At 37.0% G+C, this 24,655-nt stretch overlaps 1 protein-coding gene across 1 annotated transcript in view; it reads right to left on the bottom strand.

The window, feature by feature from the left end:
• Nucleotides 1–24,655, bottom strand: part of GCC2 (GRIP and coiled-coil domain containing 2) — a 312,711-nt gene that overhangs the window by 82,899 nt on the left and 205,157 nt on the right. The window contains exons 16-18 of the mRNA XM_053705442.1: nt 11,876–11,997; nt 6,543–6,719; nt 4,557–4,774 (exon numbers count right to left, since the gene is read on the bottom strand). Coding sequence (XP_053561417.1) covers nt 4,557–4,774; nt 6,543–6,719; nt 11,876–11,997 — 517 coding nt within the window. The remainder of the gene's footprint in view (nt 1–4,556; nt 4,775–6,542; nt 6,720–11,875; nt 11,998–24,655) is intronic.

The raw sequence follows: 24,655 nt of genomic DNA on the forward strand, positions 1-24,655 counted from the left end.
GAATCTCAGACACTAAAAGTGATCTGGATGAATCGGAATATGCAGATACACATCCTGTAAATCTATTGTAGACATATAATGCCCTTGCTAAACAAAAGGCAGGATAGTCCTACAGTAACCATCTTGAATGTTGGTATCCTAACATAACGATTCAATAATGACAGATCCGGAACTGGTCTGAAGGAATTGACCTTCTTTGGTACAAATGAAGAGATAAAATAAAACCCCAGCCCCTGTTCCAGAACTGGAACTGGCATAAATACTCCAGCCAACTCTAGATCTGAAACACATAACAGAAATGCTGAGCCTTTGCTGTGTTAACTGGGACATGGGAAAGAAAATAATCTCTTAGCAGGAGGCCTTAACTTGAAGCCAATTCTGTACCTTTCTGAAACAATGTTTCTGAAACCAGAGATTAAGAACGGAATTGATCCAAATTTCTTTGAAGAAAACGTAATCTGCCCCATACCAGCTGAGCTGGAATAAGGGCCGCACCTTCATAGGTACTTAGGAGCTGGCTATAGGTTTCTATAAGGCTTGGATATATTCCAAACTGGAAATAGTTTCCAAACTGATACCGCTCCTGAGGATGAAGGATCAGGCTTTTGTTCCTTGTGAGGAAAGGAACTAAAATGATTATTTACCCTGGAAAGAAAGGGAAAGCAAAGATGACTTAGAAGACATGTCAGTATTCCAAGTTTAATCCATAAAGCTTCTCTAGCTAAAATAGCTAGAGACATATACCTGACATCAACTCTAATGATATCAAAAGATGGTATCACCAATAAAATTATTAGCATGTTATAGAATAATAATAATGCTATAAAATTATGATCTGATACTTGTTGCGCTAAAGCTTCTAATCAAAAAGTTGAAGCTGCAGCAACATCCGCTAAAAATATAGCAGGTCTAAGAAGATTACCTGAACATAAGTAAGCTTTTCTTAGAAAGGATTCAATTTTCCTATCTAAAGGATCCTTAAATGAAGTACTATCTGCCGTAGGAATAGTAGTACATTAGCAGGAGTAGAGATAGCCCCATAACCTTAGGGATTTTTGTCTCAAAAAACTCTAATCTGTCAGATGGCACAGGATATAATTTGCTTAAACGTCTAGAAGGAGTAAATAAATTACCCAAATTATTCCATTCCCTGGAAATTACTTCAGAAATAGCATCAGGGAGATAAAACACTTCTGGAATAACTACAGGAGATTTAAAAACCTTATTTAAACGTTTACATTTAGAATCAAGAGGACCAGAATCCTCTATTTCTAATGCAAATAACACTTCTTTAAGTAAAGAACGAATAAATTCCATCTTGAACAAATACAAAGATTTATCAGCATCAACTTCTGAGACAGAAACCTCTGAACCAGAAGAACCATTATCAGTATCAGAATGATGATGTTCATTTAAAAATTCATCTGAAAAAAGAGAAGTTTTAAAAGACTTTTATGTATACTAGAAGGAGAAATAACAGACATAGCCTTCTTAATGGATTTAAAAAATAAAATCTCTTATGTTATCAGGAACACTCTGAAAATTAGATGTTGACGGAACAGCAACAGGTAATGTAACAGTACTAAAGGAAATTTTATCTGCATTAATAAGTTTGACATGACATGCAATACAAATAACAGCTGGAGAAACAGATACCAAAAGTTTATAGCAGATACACTTAGCTTGGTAGCTCCAGCACTATGCAGTGATTTTCCTGAAGTAACTTCTGACTCAGTTGCAACGTGGAACATCTTGCAATATGTAAAAGAAAAAACAACATATAAAGCAAAATTGATCAAATTCCTTAAATGACAGTTTCAGGAATGGGAAAAAATGCCAAAGAACAAGCTTCTAGCAACCAGAAGCAATAAAAAATGAGACTTAAATAATGTGGAGACAAAAGTGACGCCCATATTTTTTCGCGCCAAATAAGACGCCCACATTATTTGGCGCCTAAATGCTTTTTGGCGCCAAAAATGACGCCACATCCGGAACGCCGACATTTTTGGCGCAAAATAACGTCAAAGAATGACGCAACTTCCGGCGACACGTATGACGCCGGAAACGGAAATAGAATTTTTGCGCCAAAAAAGTCCGCGCCAAGAATGACGCAATAAAATGAAGCATTTTCAGCCCCCGCGAGCCTAACAGCCCACAGGGAAAAATTCAAATTTTAAGGTAAAAAATGTTAAATTAAAATGCATTATCCCAAATATGAAACTGACTGTCTGAAAAATAAGGAAAGTTGAACATTCTGAGTCAAGGCAAATAAATGTTTGAATACATATATTTAGAACATTATAAACAAAGTGCCCAACCATAGCTAGGAGTGTCACAGAAAATAAGACTTACTTACCCCAGGACACTCATCTACATATAGCAGATAGCCAAACCAGTACTGAAACGAGAATCAGCAGAGGTAATGGTATATATAAGAGTATATCGTCGATCTGAAAAGGGAGGTAAGAGATGAATCTCTACGACCGATAACAGAGAACCTATGAAATAGACCCCTTAGAAGGAGATCACTGCATTCAAATAGGCAATACTCTCCTCACATCCCTCTGACATTCACTGCACGCTGAGAGGAAAACCGGGCTCCAACTTGCTGCGGAGCGCATATCAACGTAGAATCTAGCACAAACTTACTTCACCACCTCCATCGGAGGCAAAGTTTGTAAAACTGAATTGTGGGTGTGGTGAGGGGTGTATTTATAGGCATTTTAAGGTTTGGGAAACTTTGCCCCTCCTGGTAGGAATGTATATCCCATACGTCACTAGCTCATGGACTCTTGCTAATTACATGAAAGAAATTGGCTTTCCTCAATGTCAGACAAGTTAAACAGGCTAGTAATGACCTCAGACAGGCTTGAAAACACTTTATTTAGTGAAAAAATAACAATCTTAAAAAATGGTACTGCGCCTTTAAGAGGAAAAAAAAGCATACCATTTTTCCAAAACTGCTTAAAAACAATCAAATTGTCCTAATTTTATGGTAGAAGCATCCCAATTCTGCAGCTAAGTTTGCCCCACAAGGAAAGGAACACTTAACCCTTATAAGAAAAAAACGGAAAAATACAAAACGTTTATTTCAATAAAAAGCTACCTGCCCTCAGGGGTCTGTAAAACAGTGTTAAACCTTCGTTTTGGCCCAATACAGCTCACAAAGGCCCACTTGATCTGGAGCTTGCTTGAGAAAAACAACTGCGCAACTGAGGCGCGAAAATAGGCCCCGTCCATCTCACTCGATGCCTCACAGCCCAAATTAACCGCACCAGAGCGGTCTAAAAACCTAGCCATGTGGGTTCATAAACCCAGAAATGAAGCCATGTGTACACTTAATAAAAAAAACGTCTCTTCCTTTAAAAACATTAACTGCACTCCCAAACATGTAAACGTTTGCCCACAAACATTCAAACGTCAGTGTCAACCATTTTTATATAGCCCATATATGCAAGCTCAGTAATACCCCTCTTTATACTTTAGGATTACTGCTTACCCTCTCCCTCATGGGGATACTGTCAGCCAATTCTGAAATAATACAGTCTCTCCAGAAAAAAAATGACTCAACATACCTCACTGCTTATAGCATGAAAAACGTTCCTCACACTGAAGTTTCTTAAATACTCCTCAGTCATTCTGTGGGAACTGCACTGGATCTTAGTAACAACGGCTAAGATCATCAGCCTCCAGGCAGAAGTCTTCATCCATCTGCTGCCTGAGGGAAAATAGTACACACCGGTACCATTTAAAATAAAAAACTCTTGCTTGAAGAAAATAAAAACTAACATTTTATCACCTCTTTCACTTTACCCTTCCTAGTACTTAGAGTAGGCAAAGAGAATGACTGGGGGGTGGAGTCAAGGGAGGAGCTATATAGACAGCTCTGCTGTGGTGCTCTCTGCCACTTCCTGTTAGCAGGAGGATAATATCCCACAAGTAAAGGATGAATCCGTGGACTTGTTGTATCTTATAGAAGAAAACCTGATTGTTTTTTTTGGCACTAAGAGAATTGTAATTGACTTCAGAACAAAAATAGCCGAGTGGATTTAGCTAAACCTTTGTATGTAGAACATTTTAGTACCTATTGTGTGCTTTATTTTGTATTTTTTTTTTTTTTAGAATTGTGTAAAATTTAACTAACTTGAGATAATTACATGGTGATTTAACCTCTTGTTTTCCAGTAGCATATACAACATTGATTTTACCACTGATTTACCTTAACACAATAGCAATTAGCGAACTAATTTCTTGATTGCCAGTAACACTCCTCTGTACTGGGTGCCATTGTCCAACTGTCTGTGTTTTTTAAGGCATCATGTTTATATTCTTGATTCCCACATTTTGTAGAGCAAGTAAAATGCTAAGTAGTTCTTAAACATTGACCCTTCCCCACTCACATATTCAAGAGTGATAGACCTAACAATTTGCCAGGTATTATTATTATTGCTGACAAGGCAAGCCCCTTTTAATTAACTTAGGATGAAAAAATAATGATTTACAAGCTAATTGTTAAAAGGTAGAATATGAAGGCATAATACAAATGTTTTACTTACTTGTTACAGTGGCTTCACTCTTAGCTTGGAAGAGCTGAGTTTCTATCTTAGAAAGTTGTTGCTGTAGAGTCTCAACTGTCTTCCTATGATCTTCTTGAAAATGCCTTACTTGATCCTTGAAACTATTCCGCTGTGCCTCAATCTGCGCACTCATCTGGCTAACTGTTTGTGCATGTTCTGTCTTTAGTAGCATGTTTTCAGACTGAGCAGTGCAAAGTCTGAGGGGAAAAAAAGTCTCTATCCTGAGTTCAGTCTTAACATTTGGAATGGAACAAATGACATTAACTAAACTGTAAATAGTATAATAAAATAATCTTATAAAAACACAAATAATTTCAGAACAGGTCAATTACAGGTCTATTGTAAATTATTTTTTACAACGCAACAAGAAGCCATATGTTATGAGATTGAAAAATGAAGTAAGGATATGTGTGGGTTATCAAAGATGAATCACAAGAAATAACTTTCCTTCAAAAAAAGAAACAACAGAAGGGTGCCTCCTAGTGTAGTCAGTACATAAGTGTGAACAAAATCAATCAACAGGCTTGAATTATCATTTGCAATTATTGATATATGTATATTTGTACATATTTTGTAGAGCTTAGACTTTAGATCTTATATTAGGCGCTGCTTTAATCAAGTAGGTGATTCTACTACAAGTATATTATAAGCAGTTTCCATTTACTCACTAGGATCACAATATGCATTATGTTTATATGGATTGGACTGTTTAAATAACATCACATTATATATTGAGCTCTGATCTATGCTGTGAATACTGCTTGTTAATTAGACACCTGCTAACTGGGGAGGGTACTTGCCTATGATTTGTAATGGTATTATATATCTGAGACTCAAAGTGCTGTGAGTACTATATGCCTGAGGAAACGGCGCAGTACACGCCGAGAAACGCGTAGCAAATAGTACTTTTGTTTTTATATTTCATTGTACACTTTTATGCTTTTTTAAATACAAACTTTATTTTTATTATCAATTGAGCACTTTTTTGGAGTCTCTTTGTTTTACCTACCGCCTACGATTACTGGAGGTGCTTTGGAATAGTACACCAAGGATACCGATGTTTATGTGCACTATAAATGCGAGTACCCTTTTATACCTGGGTTAATATTGGGTTGAAAAAGCATCATTGATCTGCACCAGGAGTCACCCTTCTTTCCTTTTATCTTTAACTTTCATTTAAAGATACAGTATACTATAAAATTGTTTTTCCCTTAATGTGTTTCCAATTACTTTTTTTTTCCCAATTACTTTTTTTTTACCAGCTGCAGAGTATAAAATGTATGAGATTTACTTTTTAAGGCTTATTTGTGTATAAGAATTAGCTGATTTTGTGTTTTGAAGCCACAACCTAATAAAATGGGTTGAGCTTGTAGGTATAATCAGATCTCATTACTTTATCACATTGTATACATATACATGCTCCTTTATCTTATATCTGCCCATAAAACAATCACTAATACCTGAAGAGAACAATGGAAAATTAACATTGTATTACATTATCTCTTCTATAACCCACTGGGAGTGTAATTTAGTCTTCAGGCTGTAATTACACAGCTTCGTCTTGAGGCCAAAACCTTTCAGGATGGGTGGGGATACCACAGGCTAGATCAACTATTTCAAATGCCAATATAAAGCCAATGAAAATACTTGTAAACAATTTAATACACTCCAGCAGGTAAAGTGGATCATTGGGAACAAATTAAAGGGGAGAAATTTTTTGAAGTATACTGTCCCTTTAAATAAAAGGCTACTGTCCATACAAGAGCCAGAATCAGGTGATGGCTATAACTAATATTCACAAAAGGGTGAATAACTAAAACCACATATTAAAATACATAATCATACATCTACCCAGGGATATCATATTTATCTTTTGGAGTATAGTGCACAACATCAGTAGAGCGAAAAGAATACAAAACCCCTTGAGGGATAAATTATTATATAACAGACATCAGAGTAACTCACTTTTCTCGAAGCTCTGCCTCCTTTGCCACAGTCTCCTGTATCATTTTATTGTGACGCTCAAGCAGTATGTCATGTTCAGACTGCAAAGTCTGCAGCTCAGCTGCATTTAGCTGCAGGGTGTGCTGTGTGTCCAGTAATTTAGCTTTCAGTTGATCTAATGTTGTTTGCAGGTGCTCCCTGAAAGGAGTATAAAGCAAAAAAAATATATAAAACACAAAAATGGACTGCACTCTCAACCCAGACTGGGTACATAGCCCATAACACTGCAAATCTCACTGCCCCGTGTGCTCACCAGCACTCAAATTTAGCTGCACAGCTTTCAAAGACTCGGGCAGTTAACTCTAGCCAAGTCTGGGTGCAAGGCCCATAGAGAAAATTACAAAACAAAATTACTAACACAACACAGAAACTCTGGCACTCTCTTGCAAGCACACAGCTAGATTAAAAGCAGACAGCTAGATTAAAAGCAAAATGGAAGAGCTAGTTACAGCATTTTGCCAAAAGGCTATAGGCCAAGGACCACGTCAAAGTCTCTTCCTCCCTGGGTCCCTAACCTACAGTCACCCAATGCATGGCTTCAGTAAAACACACAGTGATATAAACAAGGGTGACACAAGCCCATTGACATTTTCATAGACACATTCAAAACATGAAAATGGATAGCACTATCAAGCGAGACAGGTACACATCCCATGACCCTACAAAGCTCACAGCCCTGGGTGCTCACCAGCTCTCACAGATAGCTGCACAGCTTTAAGGGACTTCAGCAGGTAAAGTGATGGTAAATCCTAAAATTATAAAAACACTAGAATTAACCATCACTAAAAACAAAGACCACCTTTATTTATCAGTTTAAAAAAAAAATGATGAAAAAGGTGCCTTTATTTCACCGGGGCTTCACTACTTAGCTAGGTGCATCTGGCGGCCTACGGCACTGCTCATTTTTTCAATGGGGTGACATATCCTACAGTATAATGACGATCGGCCCATATGGCTATTGGCTAAGAGGTGGAAACGTCATTGACAAAATGAACAGTGCCAAGCATGGGTGCAAATCCCATAAGGAAAATTACAAAACAAAATTATTAACACAACATAAACAACCATATTTAAGGGGTTTTAAATTGGAAGAAGGTTTTCCAAACTGTTTTAGAGATCCAAGGAAAACAAATTATGCTTACCTGATAATTTAATTTCCATCGTTACGAGGAGAGTCCACGGCTTTATTCATTACTTGCGGGAAATACAGAACCTGGCCACCAGGAGGAGGCAAAGACAACCCAGCCAAAGGCTTAAATACCTCCCCCACTCCCCTCATTGCCCAGTCATTCTGCTGTGGGAGTAAGGAACAGTAGGAGAAATATCAGGGTATAAATGGTGCCAGAAGGGAAAAAAAAAATTAAGTTTGGTCCGCCCAATGGAGAACCGGGCGGGAGCCGTACTCTCCTCGTAACGATGGAAATGAAATGATCAGTTAAGCATAATTTATGTTTTCCATCTAATACGAGGAGAGTCCATGGCTTCATTCATTACATGTGGGAAACAATACCCAAGCTCTAGAAAGGCGGACCCTATACTGAGGGCACCACAGCCTGCAAAACCTCTCTTACAAAAACATCTTTAGCCAAATCTGCTCCATAGAGGCCTCATTCTTAAAGGCCCAAGAAAAAGCCACAGCTCTAGTTGAGTGAGCCGTAATCCTCTGAGGAGGCTTATGTCTCACTGTCTCATAAGCCAAACGAATCATGCTCCTCAGCCAAAAGGATAGAGAAGAGGAAGAAGCCTTCTGCCCCTTGTGCTTCCCCGAATAGATAACAAACAAAGCTGAAGTTTGTCTGAAATCCTTTGTAGCCTGAAGATAGAATTTCAAGGCTCGAACCACATCCAAAGTTATGAAGCAACCGTTCTTTTGAAGAAGAATTAGGACACAAGGAAGGAACCATAATTTCCTAATTAGTGTTGCGATCAGACACCACCTTAGGGAGAAATCCCAGTGCAGTGTGAAGGACGGCCTTATCTGCATGGAAAACCAGGTAAGGAGGCTCACATTGCAAGGCCGCTAATTCAAAAGAACCTTCCAAGACAGAGTTTTAATGCCAAGAGAATGCAAAGGCTCGAACAAAGCCCCCTGCAAAACCTTTAGGACCAGATTCAAACTCCAAGGAGGAGCGGAATGTCTAAACAGGCCTGATCCTGGACAGAGCCTGAACAAAAGACTGAAAATCAGGAATCTCAACAAGCTTCTTGTGTAACAAAGAAATCTGTCCCCTAAAGGAACTGGCAGCAAGTCACATAGTAATATAGTAGATGAGGTTGAAAAAAGACCGAAGTCCATCGAGTTCAACCTATACAAATCTAAAATATATACAAAAAGCTCAAGTTAAGCTTAAAGTGAATGTACATTTTTCACTATTTAATTAAACCTACTTGCTCACAATATTGGATATAAGCAAACCGCAATAATAAAATTTCTATATAAAGAATAATTATCTTTTAATTTTATTTTCTACTTAGCTCCGTTATAATCCTTTAACTCCTCCCAACCTCCTCCTTCCGGTATTTCATCCTATTTCTCCTGCATCATTACAATATTTGACGCCCACTCGCTGACGTCTGTTACATGCTCGTTCACAATTAGTGCTGACCTCTGCACATGGGTTAAAATTTTTGCCGACAGAACGCGCATGCGCATATAAAAAAACTAACGCTCTAAACCTCGGCACCTCGTTTCCCATTGCGCATGCGTTTACACTCCGAAACTATATTATAAACAAAGTATTCAATGAATGTTTCGATTCATTGAATACTTTGCGAGCAAGGAGCAGCTTTTCTTTTGATAGCAATAAGCATCAATCTGATATCGGCCTTATTTGTAAAGATTGAATAAATGCTAGCATATCATTATTGCGCATGCGCGAATAGAGGACGAGCATTGAGTATGATACATCATCATGTAGTTCACGCATGCGCAGTTAAAGCGTGTGACGTAGCGAACAACCAGCCTCACGCCCCGGGGGTGAAAAAAATATTAACAGAGCGAAGTGTCAATCAATAGAGATATGTGGGACCAAAATGGCAGGCGGAGGAATCGGCGACAAGAATAAGAAGTAAAAATCTTTATATTCACTGTTAGAAAGCTATTTAAAAAAGATGATGAATTAAACTAACCTTTATTTATGTAATTAAACACTTTGATGATTAGACATGCACTTTAAATAATCCCACTAAAAGGTGACTCATTTAATACTAGCAATCCTATCCATGAATTTTGTTTATAGACAGAAATGTATCCAAATAATTTTTAAATGGAGGAAGGAAAGAATTCTGGATACCCTGACCTTATGCCAGGAATATCCCAGAGATTCACACCAGAGTAAGTAGGTCCTCCACACTTTATGATAGTTGTGACGGGTAACCGGCTTTCTGGCTTGAATGAGAGTATCAATTACCCACTCAGATAATACTCTTCTGGCTAAGACTAAGCGCTCAACCTCCACGCAGTCAGCCTCAGAGAATCTAGATTCTGATGCAGAAAGGGACCCTGTACCAACACATCCCTGCGACAGGGCAACCTCCGCGGAGGTGACTATGACACCCCCACTAGATCCGTAAACCACGTCCTCCGTGGCCACAACGGAGCAATCAGAATAGTTGACGCTTGCTCCTGTTTGATGCGCGCCACTACACGAGGTAGAAGTGGTAACGGTGGAAATATGTAAACTGGGTTGAATCCCCACAGCACTGCTAAGGCATCTATCAGTTCTGCCTGGGGATCCCTGGACCCCGACCTGTATCTGGGTAGCTTGGAGTTGAGTCTAGACACCATGAGATCTATCTCCAGAGTCCCCCAACTGTTGCAAATCTCTGCAAACACTTCGGGGTAAAGAGACCTTTCCCCCGAATGAAACGACTGCCTGCTGAGAAAATCTGCTTCCCAGTTGTCCACACCCAGGATGCGGATCGCTAATAGCAAGCAGTCGTAGGCCTCCGCCAACTCCAGAATCCGAGAAACTTCCCTCATGGCTAGGGAGCTTTTCGTTCCCTCCGATGGTTGATGTAAGCCATGAGGTAATGTTGTCCCACTTGAATATGATTAACTTGGACGACCCCAGGGGAGGCCAAGCCCCCAGAGCGTTTAAGATTGCCGAAGTTCCAGGATGTTGATCGGGAGAAGAGACTCCTTCCGATTCCACCTGCCCTGTGCCTTCCTGGCACCCCAAACCGCTCCCCAACCTGAGAGACTCGTGTCCATAGTCACAATCTCCCAAGATGGTCTGATGAAGGCTGTCCCCTGGGACAGCTGATCTGGACGGAGCCACCAAGAGAGAGATTCCCTTAACCCGTTGTCCAGAGAGATCCGTTGGGATAGGTCTGAATTATCACTGTTCCACTGCCTCAGCATGCATAGCTGAAGAGGCCTCAGATGGAATATCGCGAATGGAATGACATCTATAGTGGATACCATGAGCCCAATCACCTCCATGCACCAGGCCACTGATGGCCTTGAAGAGGATTGAAGGGCAAGGCAGCCGGAGACGATCTTGCAACGTATCTAGTCTGTCAGGAATATCTTCATGGCTATGGAGTTGATTATCCTGCCCAGGAACTCCACTTTGGTACTAGGAACCAGGGAACTCTTTCCTGAGTTTATCTTCCAACCATGAGATTGCAGAAGGAGGAGAAGGGCTGTCGAATGTTCCTCTGCCACCCGGTAGGACGGGGCCTGAACCAGGATGTCGTCCAGATAAGGGAGCTACCGCTATCCCTCTGGATCTTGCCAGGAACCTTTGTGAAGATTCTTGGAGCAGTTGCCAGCTCGAAGGGAAGAGATACAAACTGGAAATGCTGATCCAGAAATGCGAACCTTAAGAACCTTAAGTGATCCCTGTGTATTGGCACATGAAGGTAAGCATCTTTCAAGCCTATCGTAGTCATAAACTGACCCTCTTGAACTAGGGGCAGTATAGACCTTATCGTCTCCATTTTGACGGATGGAACCGGCAGAAACTATTAAACACTTTAGGTCCCCTACTGTGACGAAAGGCGAAGAATGACTGGGGGATAAGGGAAGTGGGGGAGGTATTTAAGCCTTTGGCTGGGGTGTCTTTGCCTCCTCCTGGTGGCCAGGTTCTGTATTTCCCACAAGTAATGAATGAAGCTGTGGACTCTCCTCGTATTAGATGGAAATGGACATTTTTATTTATTACTGATTAATAAATTAAAAAATATTTGTGATAGTCATTGTATAGTTTATATAAACCAAAAATTAGTATTGTATTGATCTAAAGCTTTAGATAGATAAGAATTTAACTAGATTAACTTTTTTACAGTACCTTTCTTGTCTAAACACCTCCTGTTCAGCTTGAGAAGCAGATTTATTCTTCTGTTGCTTTAAGACATTATGAACACGCACTTTATAACTTTCAAATTCAGATGTAACTGCAGCTTGTTCTGCCTGGGACATAAAATAAGAGCAACATTTTTTATGAACATTACATTATTATTATATTATGTGGAATAAAGGTTTCGTGTTTAATGTCCCTTTAAGTGCATTTGTTATATTGGTAATTTTCATGTACTGTGATGCTTTTATGTGGTGTGTAAATTCTATTATTTTATTAGTCTGAGAAAGAGACCCCTGTAAAGGGGTTAAATAGTCAGTAGAAGTACCGTTTGGGACCCGCAAAGCACTGCTGGTTCCAAGCAGGAAACTCCTACTAGTCGCACAATTCAGATGTGTAACTAATGCTGCTGATTGGAGCAGTATCAGTTTCTGTTTGGGACCAACAGTGCTCTATGGGTCCTGAGCGATACTTCTACTCTGTGTTTAACCCCTTTGTGGGGGCCGCTAGTCTTAAAATGTAATTACTCACCCCCTCTTTACTTTTTGCTCCTGGATCTTAAATCACTTGCTCTTACTGGACACTCTCTCTGTTATTTGCTCATTTTCTAAAAACTATATAGCTGGGCTTTGTGAATGTAGAAAGCTCAGCAAGGAGCTTACATATGTATGCTGGAAAAAGATGCTGCTGACTCATTGAGTGTGTGTATTTGTATGTGTGTGATTATTTCCTCATATATTTCCATTTAACAAATTAGAATTGTATACAGTATAATGCAATTATGTCTTCATGTGTTGCTTTTTTAAAGGGATATGAACCCCCCCAAAAAATGTATTTTCTGATTCAGAAAGAGCATACCGTTTAAAAAAAGGTTCTAATTTACTTCTATTAGCAAATTTGCTTTGTTCCCATGATATTGTGTGTTGAGAGAGGCATCTAGAGATTACAATGCAGGACATAATGCTGCCATCTAGTGCTCTTGAAAATAGAGAAAATATACATAAATATTTATGTGTTAATATGTGTATATACACATAAGCACAAATATATATGTACAGTATATATTCATATACATAAATATTTATGTGTTAATATGTGTATATACACATAAGCACAAATATACATGTACAGTATATATTCATATACATAAATATTTATGTGTTAATATGTGTATATACACATAAGCACACATATATATGTACAGTACATATTCATATACATAAATATTTATGTGTTAATATGTGTATATACACATAAGCACAAATATACATGTACAGTATATATTCATATACATAAATATTTATGTGTTAATATGTGTATATACACATAAGCACACATATACATGTACAGTATATATTCATATACATAAATATTTATGTGTTAATATGTGTATATACACATAAGCACACATATACATGTACAGTATATATTCATATACATAAATATTTATGTGTTAATATGTGTATATACACATAAGCACAAATATATATGTACAGTATATATTCATATACATATATATTTATGTGTTAATATGTGTATATACACATAAGCACAAATATATATGTACAGTATATATTCATATACATAAATATTTATGTGTTAATATGTGTATATACACATAAGCACAAATATATATGTACAGTATATATTCATATACATAAATATTTATGTGTTAATATGTGTATATACACATAAGCACAAATATATATGTACAGTATATATTCATATACATAAATATTTATGTGTTAATATGTGTATATACACATAAGCACACATATATATGTACAGTATATATTCATATACATAAATATTTATGTGTTAATATGTGTATATACACATAAGCACACATATATATGTACAGTATATATTCATATACATAAATATTTATGTGTTAATATGTGTATATACACATAAGCACAAATATATATGTACAGTATATATTCATATACATAAATATTTATGTGTTAATATGTGTATATACACATAAGCACAAATATATATGTACAGTATATATTCATATACATAAATATTTATGTGTTAATATGTGTATATACACATAAGCACAAATATATATGTACAGTATATATTCATATACATAAATATTTATGTGTTAATATGTGTATATACACATAAGCACAAATATATATGTACAGTATATATTCATATACATATATATTTATGTGTTAATATGTGTATATACACATAAGCACAAATATACATGTACAGTATATATTCATATATATTTATGTGTTAATATGTGTATATACACATAAGCACAAATATACATGTACAGTATATATTCATATACATATATATTTATGTGTTAATATGTGTATATACACATAAGCACACATATATATGTACAGTATATATTCATATACATAAATATTTATGTGTTAATATGTGTATATACACATAAGCACAAATATATATGTACAGTATATATTCATATATATTTATGTGTTAATATGTGTATATACACATAAGCACAAATATATATGTACAGTACATATTCATATACATAAATATTTATGTGTTAATATGTGTATATACACATAAGCACAAATATATATGTACAGTATATATTCATATACATAAATATTTATGTGTTAATATGTGTATATACACATAAGCACAAATATACATGTACAGTATATATTCATATACATAAATATTTATGTGTTAATATGTGTATATACACATAAGCACACATATATATGTACAGTATATATTCATATACATAAATATTTATGTGTTAATATGTGTATATACACATAAGCACAAATATATATGTACAGTATATATTCATATACATATATATTTATGTGTTAATATGTGTATATACACATAAGCACACATATATATGTATAGTATATATTCATATACATAAATATTTATGTGTTAATATGTGTATATACACATAAGCACACATATATATGTACAGTATATATTCATATACATATATATTTATGTGTTAATATGTGTATATACACATAAGCACACATATACATGTACAGTATATATTCATATACATAAATATTTATGTGTTAATATGTGTATATACACATAAGCACAAATATATATGTACAGTATATATTCATATACATAAATATTTATGTGTTAATATGTGTATATACACATAAGCACACATATATATGTACAGTATATATTCATATACATATATATTTATGTGTTAATATGTGTATATACACATAAGCACACATATACATGTACAGTATATATTCATATACATAAATATTTATGTGTTAATATGTGTATATACACATAAGCACACATATACATGTACAGTATATATTCATATACATAAATATTTATGTGTTAATATGTGTATATACACATAAGCACAAATATATATGTACAGTATATATTCATATACATAAATATTTATGTGTTAATATGTGTATATACACATAAGCACAAATATATATGTACAGTATATATTCATATACATAAATATTTATGTGTTAATATGTGTATATACACATAAGCACACATATATATGTACAGTATATATTCATATACATAAATATTTATGTGTTAATATGTGTATATACACATAAGCACAAATATATATGTACAGTATATATTCATATACATAAATATTTATGTGTTAATATGTGTATATACACATAAGCACAAATATATATGTACAGTATATATTCATATACATAAATATTTATGTGTTAATATGTGTATATACACATAAGCACAAATATATATGTACAGTATATATTCATATACATAAATATTTATGTGTTAATATGTGTATATACACATAAGCACAAATATATATGTACAGTATATATTCATATACATAAATATTTATGTGTTAATATGTGTATATACACATAAGCACAAATATATATGTACAGTATATATTCATATACATATATATTTATGTGTTAATATGTGTATATACACATAAGCACAAATATACATGTACAGTATATATTCATATATATTTATGTGTTAATATGTGTATATACACATAAGCACAAATATACATGTACAGTATATATTCATATACATATATATTTATGTGTTAATATGTGTATATACACATAAGCACACATATATATGTACAGTATATATTCATATACATAAATATTTATGTGTTAATATGTGTATATACACATAAGCACAAATATATATGTACAGTATATATTCATATATATTTATGTGTTAATATGTGTATATACACATAAGCACAAATATATATGTACAGTATATATTCATATACATAAATATTTATGTGTTAATGTGTATATACACATAAGCACAAATATACATGTACAGTATATATTCATATACATAAATATTTATGTGTTAATATGTGTATATACACATAAGCACAAATATACATGTACAGTATATATTCATATACATAAATATTTATGTGTTAATATGTGTATATACACATAAGCACAAATATATATGTACAGTATATATTCATATACATAAATATTTATGTGTTAATATGTGTATATACACATAAGCACAAATATATATGTACAGTATATATTCATATACATATATATTTATGTGTTAATATGTGTATATACACATAAGCACAAATATATATGTACAGTATATATTCATATACATAAATATTTATGTGTTAATATGTGTATATACACATAAGCACAAATATACATGTACAGTATATATTCATATACATAAATATTTATGTGTTAATATGTGTATATACACATAAGCACAAATATACATGTACAGTATATATTCATATACATAAATATTTATGTGTTAATATGTGTATATACACATAAGCACAAATATACATGTACAGTATATATTCATATACATAAATATTTATGTGTTAATATGTGTATATACACATAAGCACAAATATACATGTACAGTATATATTCATATACATATATATTTATGTGTTAATATGTGTATATACACATAAGCACAAATATACATGTACAGTATATATTCATATACATAAATATTTATGTGTTAATATGTGTATATACACATAAGCACAAATATACATGTACAGTATATATTCATATACATAAATATTTATGTGTTAATATGTGTATATACACATAAGCACACATATACATGTACAGTATATATTCATATACATAAATATTTATGTGTTAATATGTGTATATACACATAAGCACAAATATACATGTACAGTATATATTCATATACATAAATATTTATGTGTTAATATGTGTATATACACATAAGCACAAATATATATGTACAGTATATATTCATATACATAAATATTTATGTGTTAATATGTGTATATACACATAAGCACAAATATATATGTACAGTATATATTCATATACATAAATATTTATGTGTTAATATGTGTATATACACATAAGCACAAATATATATGTACAGTATATATTCATATACATATATATTTATGTGTTAATATGTGTATATACACATAAGCACAAATATATATGTACAGTATATATTCATATACATAAATATTTATGTGTTAATATGTGTATATACACATAAGCACAAATATATATGTACAGTATATATTCATATACATAAATATTTATGTGTTAATATGTGTATATACACATAAGCACAAATATATATGTACAGTATATATTCATATACATAAATATTTCAATTTGCTGCCGATTGCTGCCTGACTTACCCCCTTCGCTGTGCTAGGTTCTCATGCCGCAAGAGAATGAGGCTCCTAATGAAGCCTATGGAAGCGTGCTCTATTGAATGCAAAGCTTCAATGCAATGCGAACACGGGCTCGCGTTGGCATTGCGCTTGACCTCAAATACCAGCGCACATTTGCGTGCACTGTTATTACGAGTGGAGTGCAAATATCGTGCACAGGTTAGGGCAATTTTGCACTTCACTCGTAATGTAGAGCATTGTTTATTTATAAATATATCTAAATAAGAGGAATAAAATGAGAGATGCAAAATATAAATACATATGTAAACATCTGTGTAAATTACAGTTTCTAAATTGAAAGTTTAAGAATATAGTATGTGTGGTACCATCTTAAATCCCAGCTTTTATATCCAATTTGAACTATTTTGCAATTTTTTTTACTTTTAAATGTATTTTCAGAAGTACGTTTCAGGACAGCAAAACACCAGATCAATAATGAGAATGTCACTTTGCTACATCTGTCTAAGAGTAGAACAAGCAGCATATGCGATGGGATCAAAAAAATTGCAGTACAGGAAGTAGAGGGTCAACAGCTGAGAGGGAAAGCAACCAGTTCACTGGGAATATAAACAATTGTAACGGCACATTCTATTACTAACCCCTGCACAGTTTTGTAAGCAGCGTTACAATTTAAAGGGACACTGAACCCAAATTTTATCTTTCATGATTCAGATAAAACGTGCAATTTTAAGCAACTTTCTAATTTACTACTATTATCAATTTGTCTTCATTATCTATATTTGGAAAGCAAGAATGTAAGTTTAGAAGCCGGCCCATTTTTGGTTCACAACCTGGGTTGTGCTTGCTGATTGGTGGCTAAATGATGTCCAGGGTCTGAACCAACAAGCTCACTTCTATCCATGACCTCTTTATCTCCCACTCTCTCAATCTTCTGGCTGTAACAGAAACCTGGCTCTCTCCTTCAGACACTGCTTCCTTTGCTGCACTGTCACATGGGGGTCTCCACTTCAGCCACACTCCTAGGTCTGACAATAGACAAGGAGATGGTGTTGGTATTTTACTTTCCTCTCGTTGCACCTTTCAACAAATACAGCCCTTCTCTTCCCTAACATTTTCTTCATTTGAAACACACATGATTTGCTTTATTCTCAGCCCCTCTCTTTACGTGTTGCAGTCATATACCGACCCCCTGGCTCCGCAACTCTATTTCTAGATCACTTTGCTGCCTGGCTACCTTACTTCCTTTCCTCAGATACTCCTGCCCTCATTCTCGGTGACTTCAACCTCCCTGTTGATAATCCCACTGCCTCCTCTGCAACTCACTTCCTCTTTCGGCCTGTCACAATGGAATGACTCTCCCATTTACAAAGATGGTCACTCCCTTGATCTGATTTTCAGCTATTGATACACTATCTCAAACTTCACAAACCCACCTTTTCCTCTTTCTGACCACCACCTCCTCACTTGTAACATCACCTCCCTCCCTACAACTCACCCTCCTTCTACCCCTCAGACTAAACTTCACAGAAGTATCAAGTCATTAGATCAGCAACAGCTCGCTAGCTCTCTCGAACCTCTTCTATCTTCCATCCCCTCCTTTTATTGTCCTGATGAATCTATCTGCCACTATAACACCACCCTTACATCGGTCCTTCATAATCTGGCCCCATCTACCATAGCTCGGTAAACATACACTCATCCTCAGCCCTGGCATACTCCTCTGACACGGTACCTACGCAGATGTTCCCGAACTGCTGAGTGAAACTGGAGGAAATCTCTGAGTTCTGCTGACTTTCTTCACTGTAAGTTCATCTTGAACTCTTACTATTCTGCCCTTAATCTATATAAGCAACATTACTTCTCTACTCTTATCTCTACTTTTTCTTCAAACCCAAAAGTCTGTTCTCCACTTTCAATACTCTTCTCCACCCACCCCCACCTCAACTTTTCTTTCAGCTCAAAATTTTGCCAGATACTTCAAAAACAAAAATATAATTTATGCTTACCTGATAAATTCATTTCTCCTGTAGTGTAGTCAGTCCACGGGTCATCCATTACTTATGGGATTATAACTCCTCCCTAACAGGAAGTGCAAGAGGATCACCCAAGCAGAGCTGCTATATAGCTCCTCCCCTCTACGTCATATCCAGTCATTCGACCGAAACCATACGAGAAAGGAGAAACTACAGGGTGCAGTGGTGACTGGAGTTTAATTAAAATTTAGACCTGCCGTAAAAACAGGGCGGGCCGTGGACTGACTACACTACAGGAGAAATGAATTTATCAGGTAAGCATAAATTATATTTTCTCCTGTTAAGTGTAGTCAGTCCACGGGTCACCCATTACTTATGGGATACCAATACCAAAGCTAAAAGTACACGGATGACGGGAGGGACAGGCAGGATCTTTACACGGAAGGAACCACTGCCTGTAGAACCTTTCTCCCAAAAACAGCCTCCGAAGAAGCAAAAGTGTCAAATTTGTAAAATTTTGAAAAAGTGTGAAGTGAAGACCAAGTTGCAGCCTTGCAAATCTGTTCAACAGAGGCCTCATTCTTAAAGGCCCAAGTGGAAGCCACAGCTCTAGTAGAATGAGCTGTAATCCTTTCAGGAGGCTGCTGTCCAGCGGTCTCATAGGCTAAACGTATTATGCTACGAAGCCAAAAAGAGAGAGAGGTAGCCGAAGCTTTTTGACCTCTCCTCTGTCCAGAATAAACGACAAACAGGGAAGAAGTTTGACGAAAATCTTTAGTTGCCTGCAAATAAAATTTCAGGGCACGGACGACGTCCAGATTGTGCAAAAGTCGTTCCTTCTTTGAAGAAGTGTTAGGGCACAATGATGGAACAACAATCTCTTGATTGATATTCTTATTAGTGACTACCTTAAGTAAGAACCCAGGTTTAGTACGCAGAACTACCTTGTCTGAATGAAAAATCAGATAAGGAGAATCACAATGTAAGGCCGATAACTCAGAGACTCTTCGAGCCGAGGAAATAGCCATTAAAAACAGAACTTTCCAAGATAACATCTTGATATCGATGGAATGAAGGGGTTCAAACGGAACACCTTGCAGAACGTTAAGAACTAAGTTTAAGCTCTACGGCGGAGCAACAGTCTTAAACACAGGCTTAATCCTAGCCAAAGCCTGACAAAAAGCCTGAACGTCTGGAACTTCTGCCAGACGTTTGTGTAAAAGGATAGACAGAGCTGAAATCTGTCCCTTTAACGAACTAGCAGATAAACCCTTTTCTAAACCCTCTTGTAGGAAAGACAATATCCTAGGAATCCTAACCTTACTCCATGAGTAACTCTTGGATTCGCACCAATATAAGTATTTACGCCATATTTTATGGTAAATTTTCCTGGTAACAGGTTTCCTAGCCTGTATTAAGGTATCAATCACTGACTCCGAGAATCCACGCTTTGATAAAATCAAGCGTTCAATCTCCATGCAGTCAGCCTCAGAGAAATTAGATTTGGATGTTTGAAAGGACCCTGAATCACAAGGTCCTGTCTCAGAGGCAGAGACCATGGTGGACAGGACGACATGTCCACTAGATCTGCATACCAGGTCCTGCGTGGCCACGCAGGCGCTATTAGAATCACCGATGCTCTCTCCTGTTTGATCCTGGCAATCAATCGAGGAAGCATCGGGAAAGGTGGAAACACATAAGCCATGTTGAAGACCCAAGGTGCTGTCAGAGCATCTATCAGCACCGCTCCCGGGTCCCTGGACCTGGATCCGTAACAAGGAAGCTTGGCGTTCTGGCGAGATGCCATGAGATCCAGATCTGGTTTGCCCCAATGATGAAGCAGTTGGGCAAACACCTCCGGATGAAGTTCCCACTCCCCCGGATGAAAGGTCTGGCGACTTAGAAAATCCGCCTCCCAGTTCTCCACGCCTGGGATGTGGATCGCTGACAGGTGGCAAGAGTGAGACTCTGCCCAGCGAATTATCTTTGAGACTTCCATCATCGCTAGGGAACTCCTTGTTCCTCCTTGATGGTTGATGTAAGCCACAGTCATGATGTTGTCCGACTGAAACCTGATGAACCTCAGAGTTGCTAACTGAGGCCAAGCCAGAAGAGCATTGAAAATTGCTCTTAATTCCAGAATGTTTATTGGAAGGAGTCTCTCCTCCTGAGTCCATGATCCCTGAGCCTTCAGGGAATTCCAGACTGCGCCCCAACCTAGAAGGCTGGCGTCTGTTACAATCGTCCAATCTGGCCTGCGGAAGGGCATCCCCTTGGACAGATGTGGCCGAGAAAGCCACCATAGAAGAGAATCTCTGGTCTCTTGATCCAGATTTAGCAGAGGGGACAAATCTGAGTAATCCCCATTCCACTGACTTAGCATGCACAACTGCAGCGGTCTGAGATGCAGGCACGCAAATGGTACTATGTCCATTGCCGCTACCATTAAGCCGATTACCTCCATGCACTGAGCCACTGACGGGTGTTGAATGGAATGAAGGACACGGCAAGCATTTAGAAGTTTTGATAACCTGTCCTCCGTCAGGTAAATTTTCATTTCTACAGAATCTATAAGAGTCCCTAGAAAGGGAACTCTTGTGAGTGGCAATAGAGAACTCTTTTCTACGTTCACCTTCCACCCATGCGACCTTAGAAATGCCAGAACTAACTCTGTATGAGACTTGGCAGTTTGGAAACTTGACGCTTGTATCAGAATGTCGTCTAGGTACGGAGCTACCGCTATGCCTCGCGGTCTTAGTACCGCCAGAAGAGAGCCCAGAACCCTTGTAAAGATTCTTGGAGCCGTAGCTAACCCGAAGGGAAGAGCTACAAACTGGTAATGCCTGTTTAGGAAGGCAAATCTTAGATACCGGTAATGATCCTTGTGAATCGGTATGTGAAGGTAGGCATCCTTTAAATCCACTGTGGTCATGTACTGACCCTCTTGGATCATGGGTAAGATGGTTCGAATAGTTTCCATTTTGAACGATGGAACTCTTAGGAATTTGTTTAGGATCTTTAAGTCCAAGATTGGTCTGAAGGTTCCCTCTTTTTTGAGAACCACAAACAGATTTGAATAGAATCCTTGCCCGTGTTCCAACCGCGGAACTGGGTGGATCACTCCCATTAGTAAGAGGTCTTGTATACAGCGTAGAAACGCCTCTTTCTTTATCTGGTTTGCTGATAACCTTGAAAGATGAAATCTCCCTTGTGGAGGAGAAGCTTTGAAGTCCAGAAGATATCCCTGAGATATGATTTCCAACGCCCAGGGATCCTGGACATCTCTTGCCCAAGCCTGGGCAAAGAGAAAAAGTCTGCCCCCCACTATATCCGTTTCCGGATTGGGGGCCCTCACTTCATGCTGTCTTAGGGGCAGCAGCAGGTTTTCTAGCCTGCTTGCCCTTGTTCCAGGACTGGTTAGGTTTCCAGCCCTGTCTGAAGCGAGCAACAGTTCCTTCCTGTCTTGGAGCGGAGGAAGTTGATGCTGCTCCTGCCTTGAAATTACGAAAGGCACGAAAATTAGACTGTTTAGCCTTTGGTTTGGCCCTGTCTTGAGGCAGGGCATGGCCCTTACCTCCAGTAATGTCAGCGATAATTTCTTTCAAGCCGGGCCCGAATAATGTCTGCCCTTTGAAAGGAATATTAAGCAATTTAGATTTAGAAGTCACATCAGCTGACCAGGATTTAAGCCACAGCGCTCTGCGCGCTTGAATGGCGAATCCGGAGTTCTTAGCCGTAAGTTTGGTTAAGTGTACTACGGCATCAGAAATAAATGAATTAGCTAGCTTAAGGGCTTTAAGCTTGTTCATAATCTCATCCAATGGAGCTGTGCTAAGGGTCTCTTCCAGAGACTCAAACCAGAATGCCGCCGCAGCAGTGACAGGCGCGATGCATGCAAGGGGTTGTAATATAAAACCTTGCTGAACAAACATTTTCTTAAGGTAACCCTCTAACTTTTTATCCATTGGATCTGAAAAAGCACAGCTATCCTCCACCGGGATAGTGGTGCGCTTAGCCAGAGTAGAAACTGCTCCCTCCACCTTAGGGACCGTCTGCCATAGGTTCCGTGTGGTGGCGTCTATTGGAAACATTTTTCTAAATATAGGAGGGGGTGAAAGGGGCACACCGGGTCTATCCCACTCCTTGTTAACAATTTCTGTAAGCCTTTTAGGTATAGGAAAAACGTCAGTACACGCCGGTACCGCAAAATATTTATCCAGCCTACATACTTTCTCTGGAATTGCAACCGTGTTACAATCATTCAGAGCCGCTAATACCTCCCCTAGTAATACACAGAGGTTCTCAAGCTTAAATTTAAAATTTGAAATCTCTGAATCCAGATTACTTGGATCAGATCCGTCACCCACAGAATGAAGCTCTCCGTCCTCATGTTCTGCAAATTGTGACGCAGTATCAGACATGGCTCTACTATTATCAGCGCACTCTGTCCTTACCCCAGAGTGATCGCGTTTACCTCTTAATTCTGGCAATTTAGATAGTACTTCAGTCATAACATTAGCCATGTCTTGCAAAGTGATTTGTATGGGCCGCCCTGATGTACTTGGCGCCACAATATCACGTACCTCCTGAGCGGGAGGCGAAGGTACTGACACGTGAGGAGAGTTAGTCGGCATAACTTCCCCCTCGTTGTCTGGTGATATTTTTTTAACATATAAAGTTTGACTTTTATTCAAAGTAACATCTATACATTGAGTGCACAAATTTCTATTGGGCTCCACATTGGCCTTTAAACATAGTGAACAAACAGATTCATCTGTGTCAGACATGTTTAAACAGACTAGCAATAACACTAGCAAGCTTGGAAAAAACTTTTAAATAAATTTACAAGCTATATAAAAAACGCTACTGCGCCTTTAAGAAACATAAAAATGTGACACAGTTGAATTAACAATGAACCAAATATGTTAAAACAACCAAATTTTAACAGAAAATGTATAAAATTAGCAGAGGATTGCACCCACCAGCAAAAGGATGATTAACCCCTTAATACCCAAAACGGATAACAGTTGAAATAATAAACATTTTTATCACAGTCAAACACACTGTCACAGGTCTGCTGTGACTGATTACCTCCCTCAAAACTAGTTTTGGAGA

The sequence above is a fragment of the Bombina bombina genome, chromosome 3 (assembly GCF_027579735.1).
Source record: "Bombina bombina isolate aBomBom1 chromosome 3, aBomBom1.pri, whole genome shotgun sequence".
Classification (NCBI taxonomy): domain Eukaryota; kingdom Metazoa; phylum Chordata; class Amphibia; order Anura; family Bombinatoridae; genus Bombina; species Bombina bombina.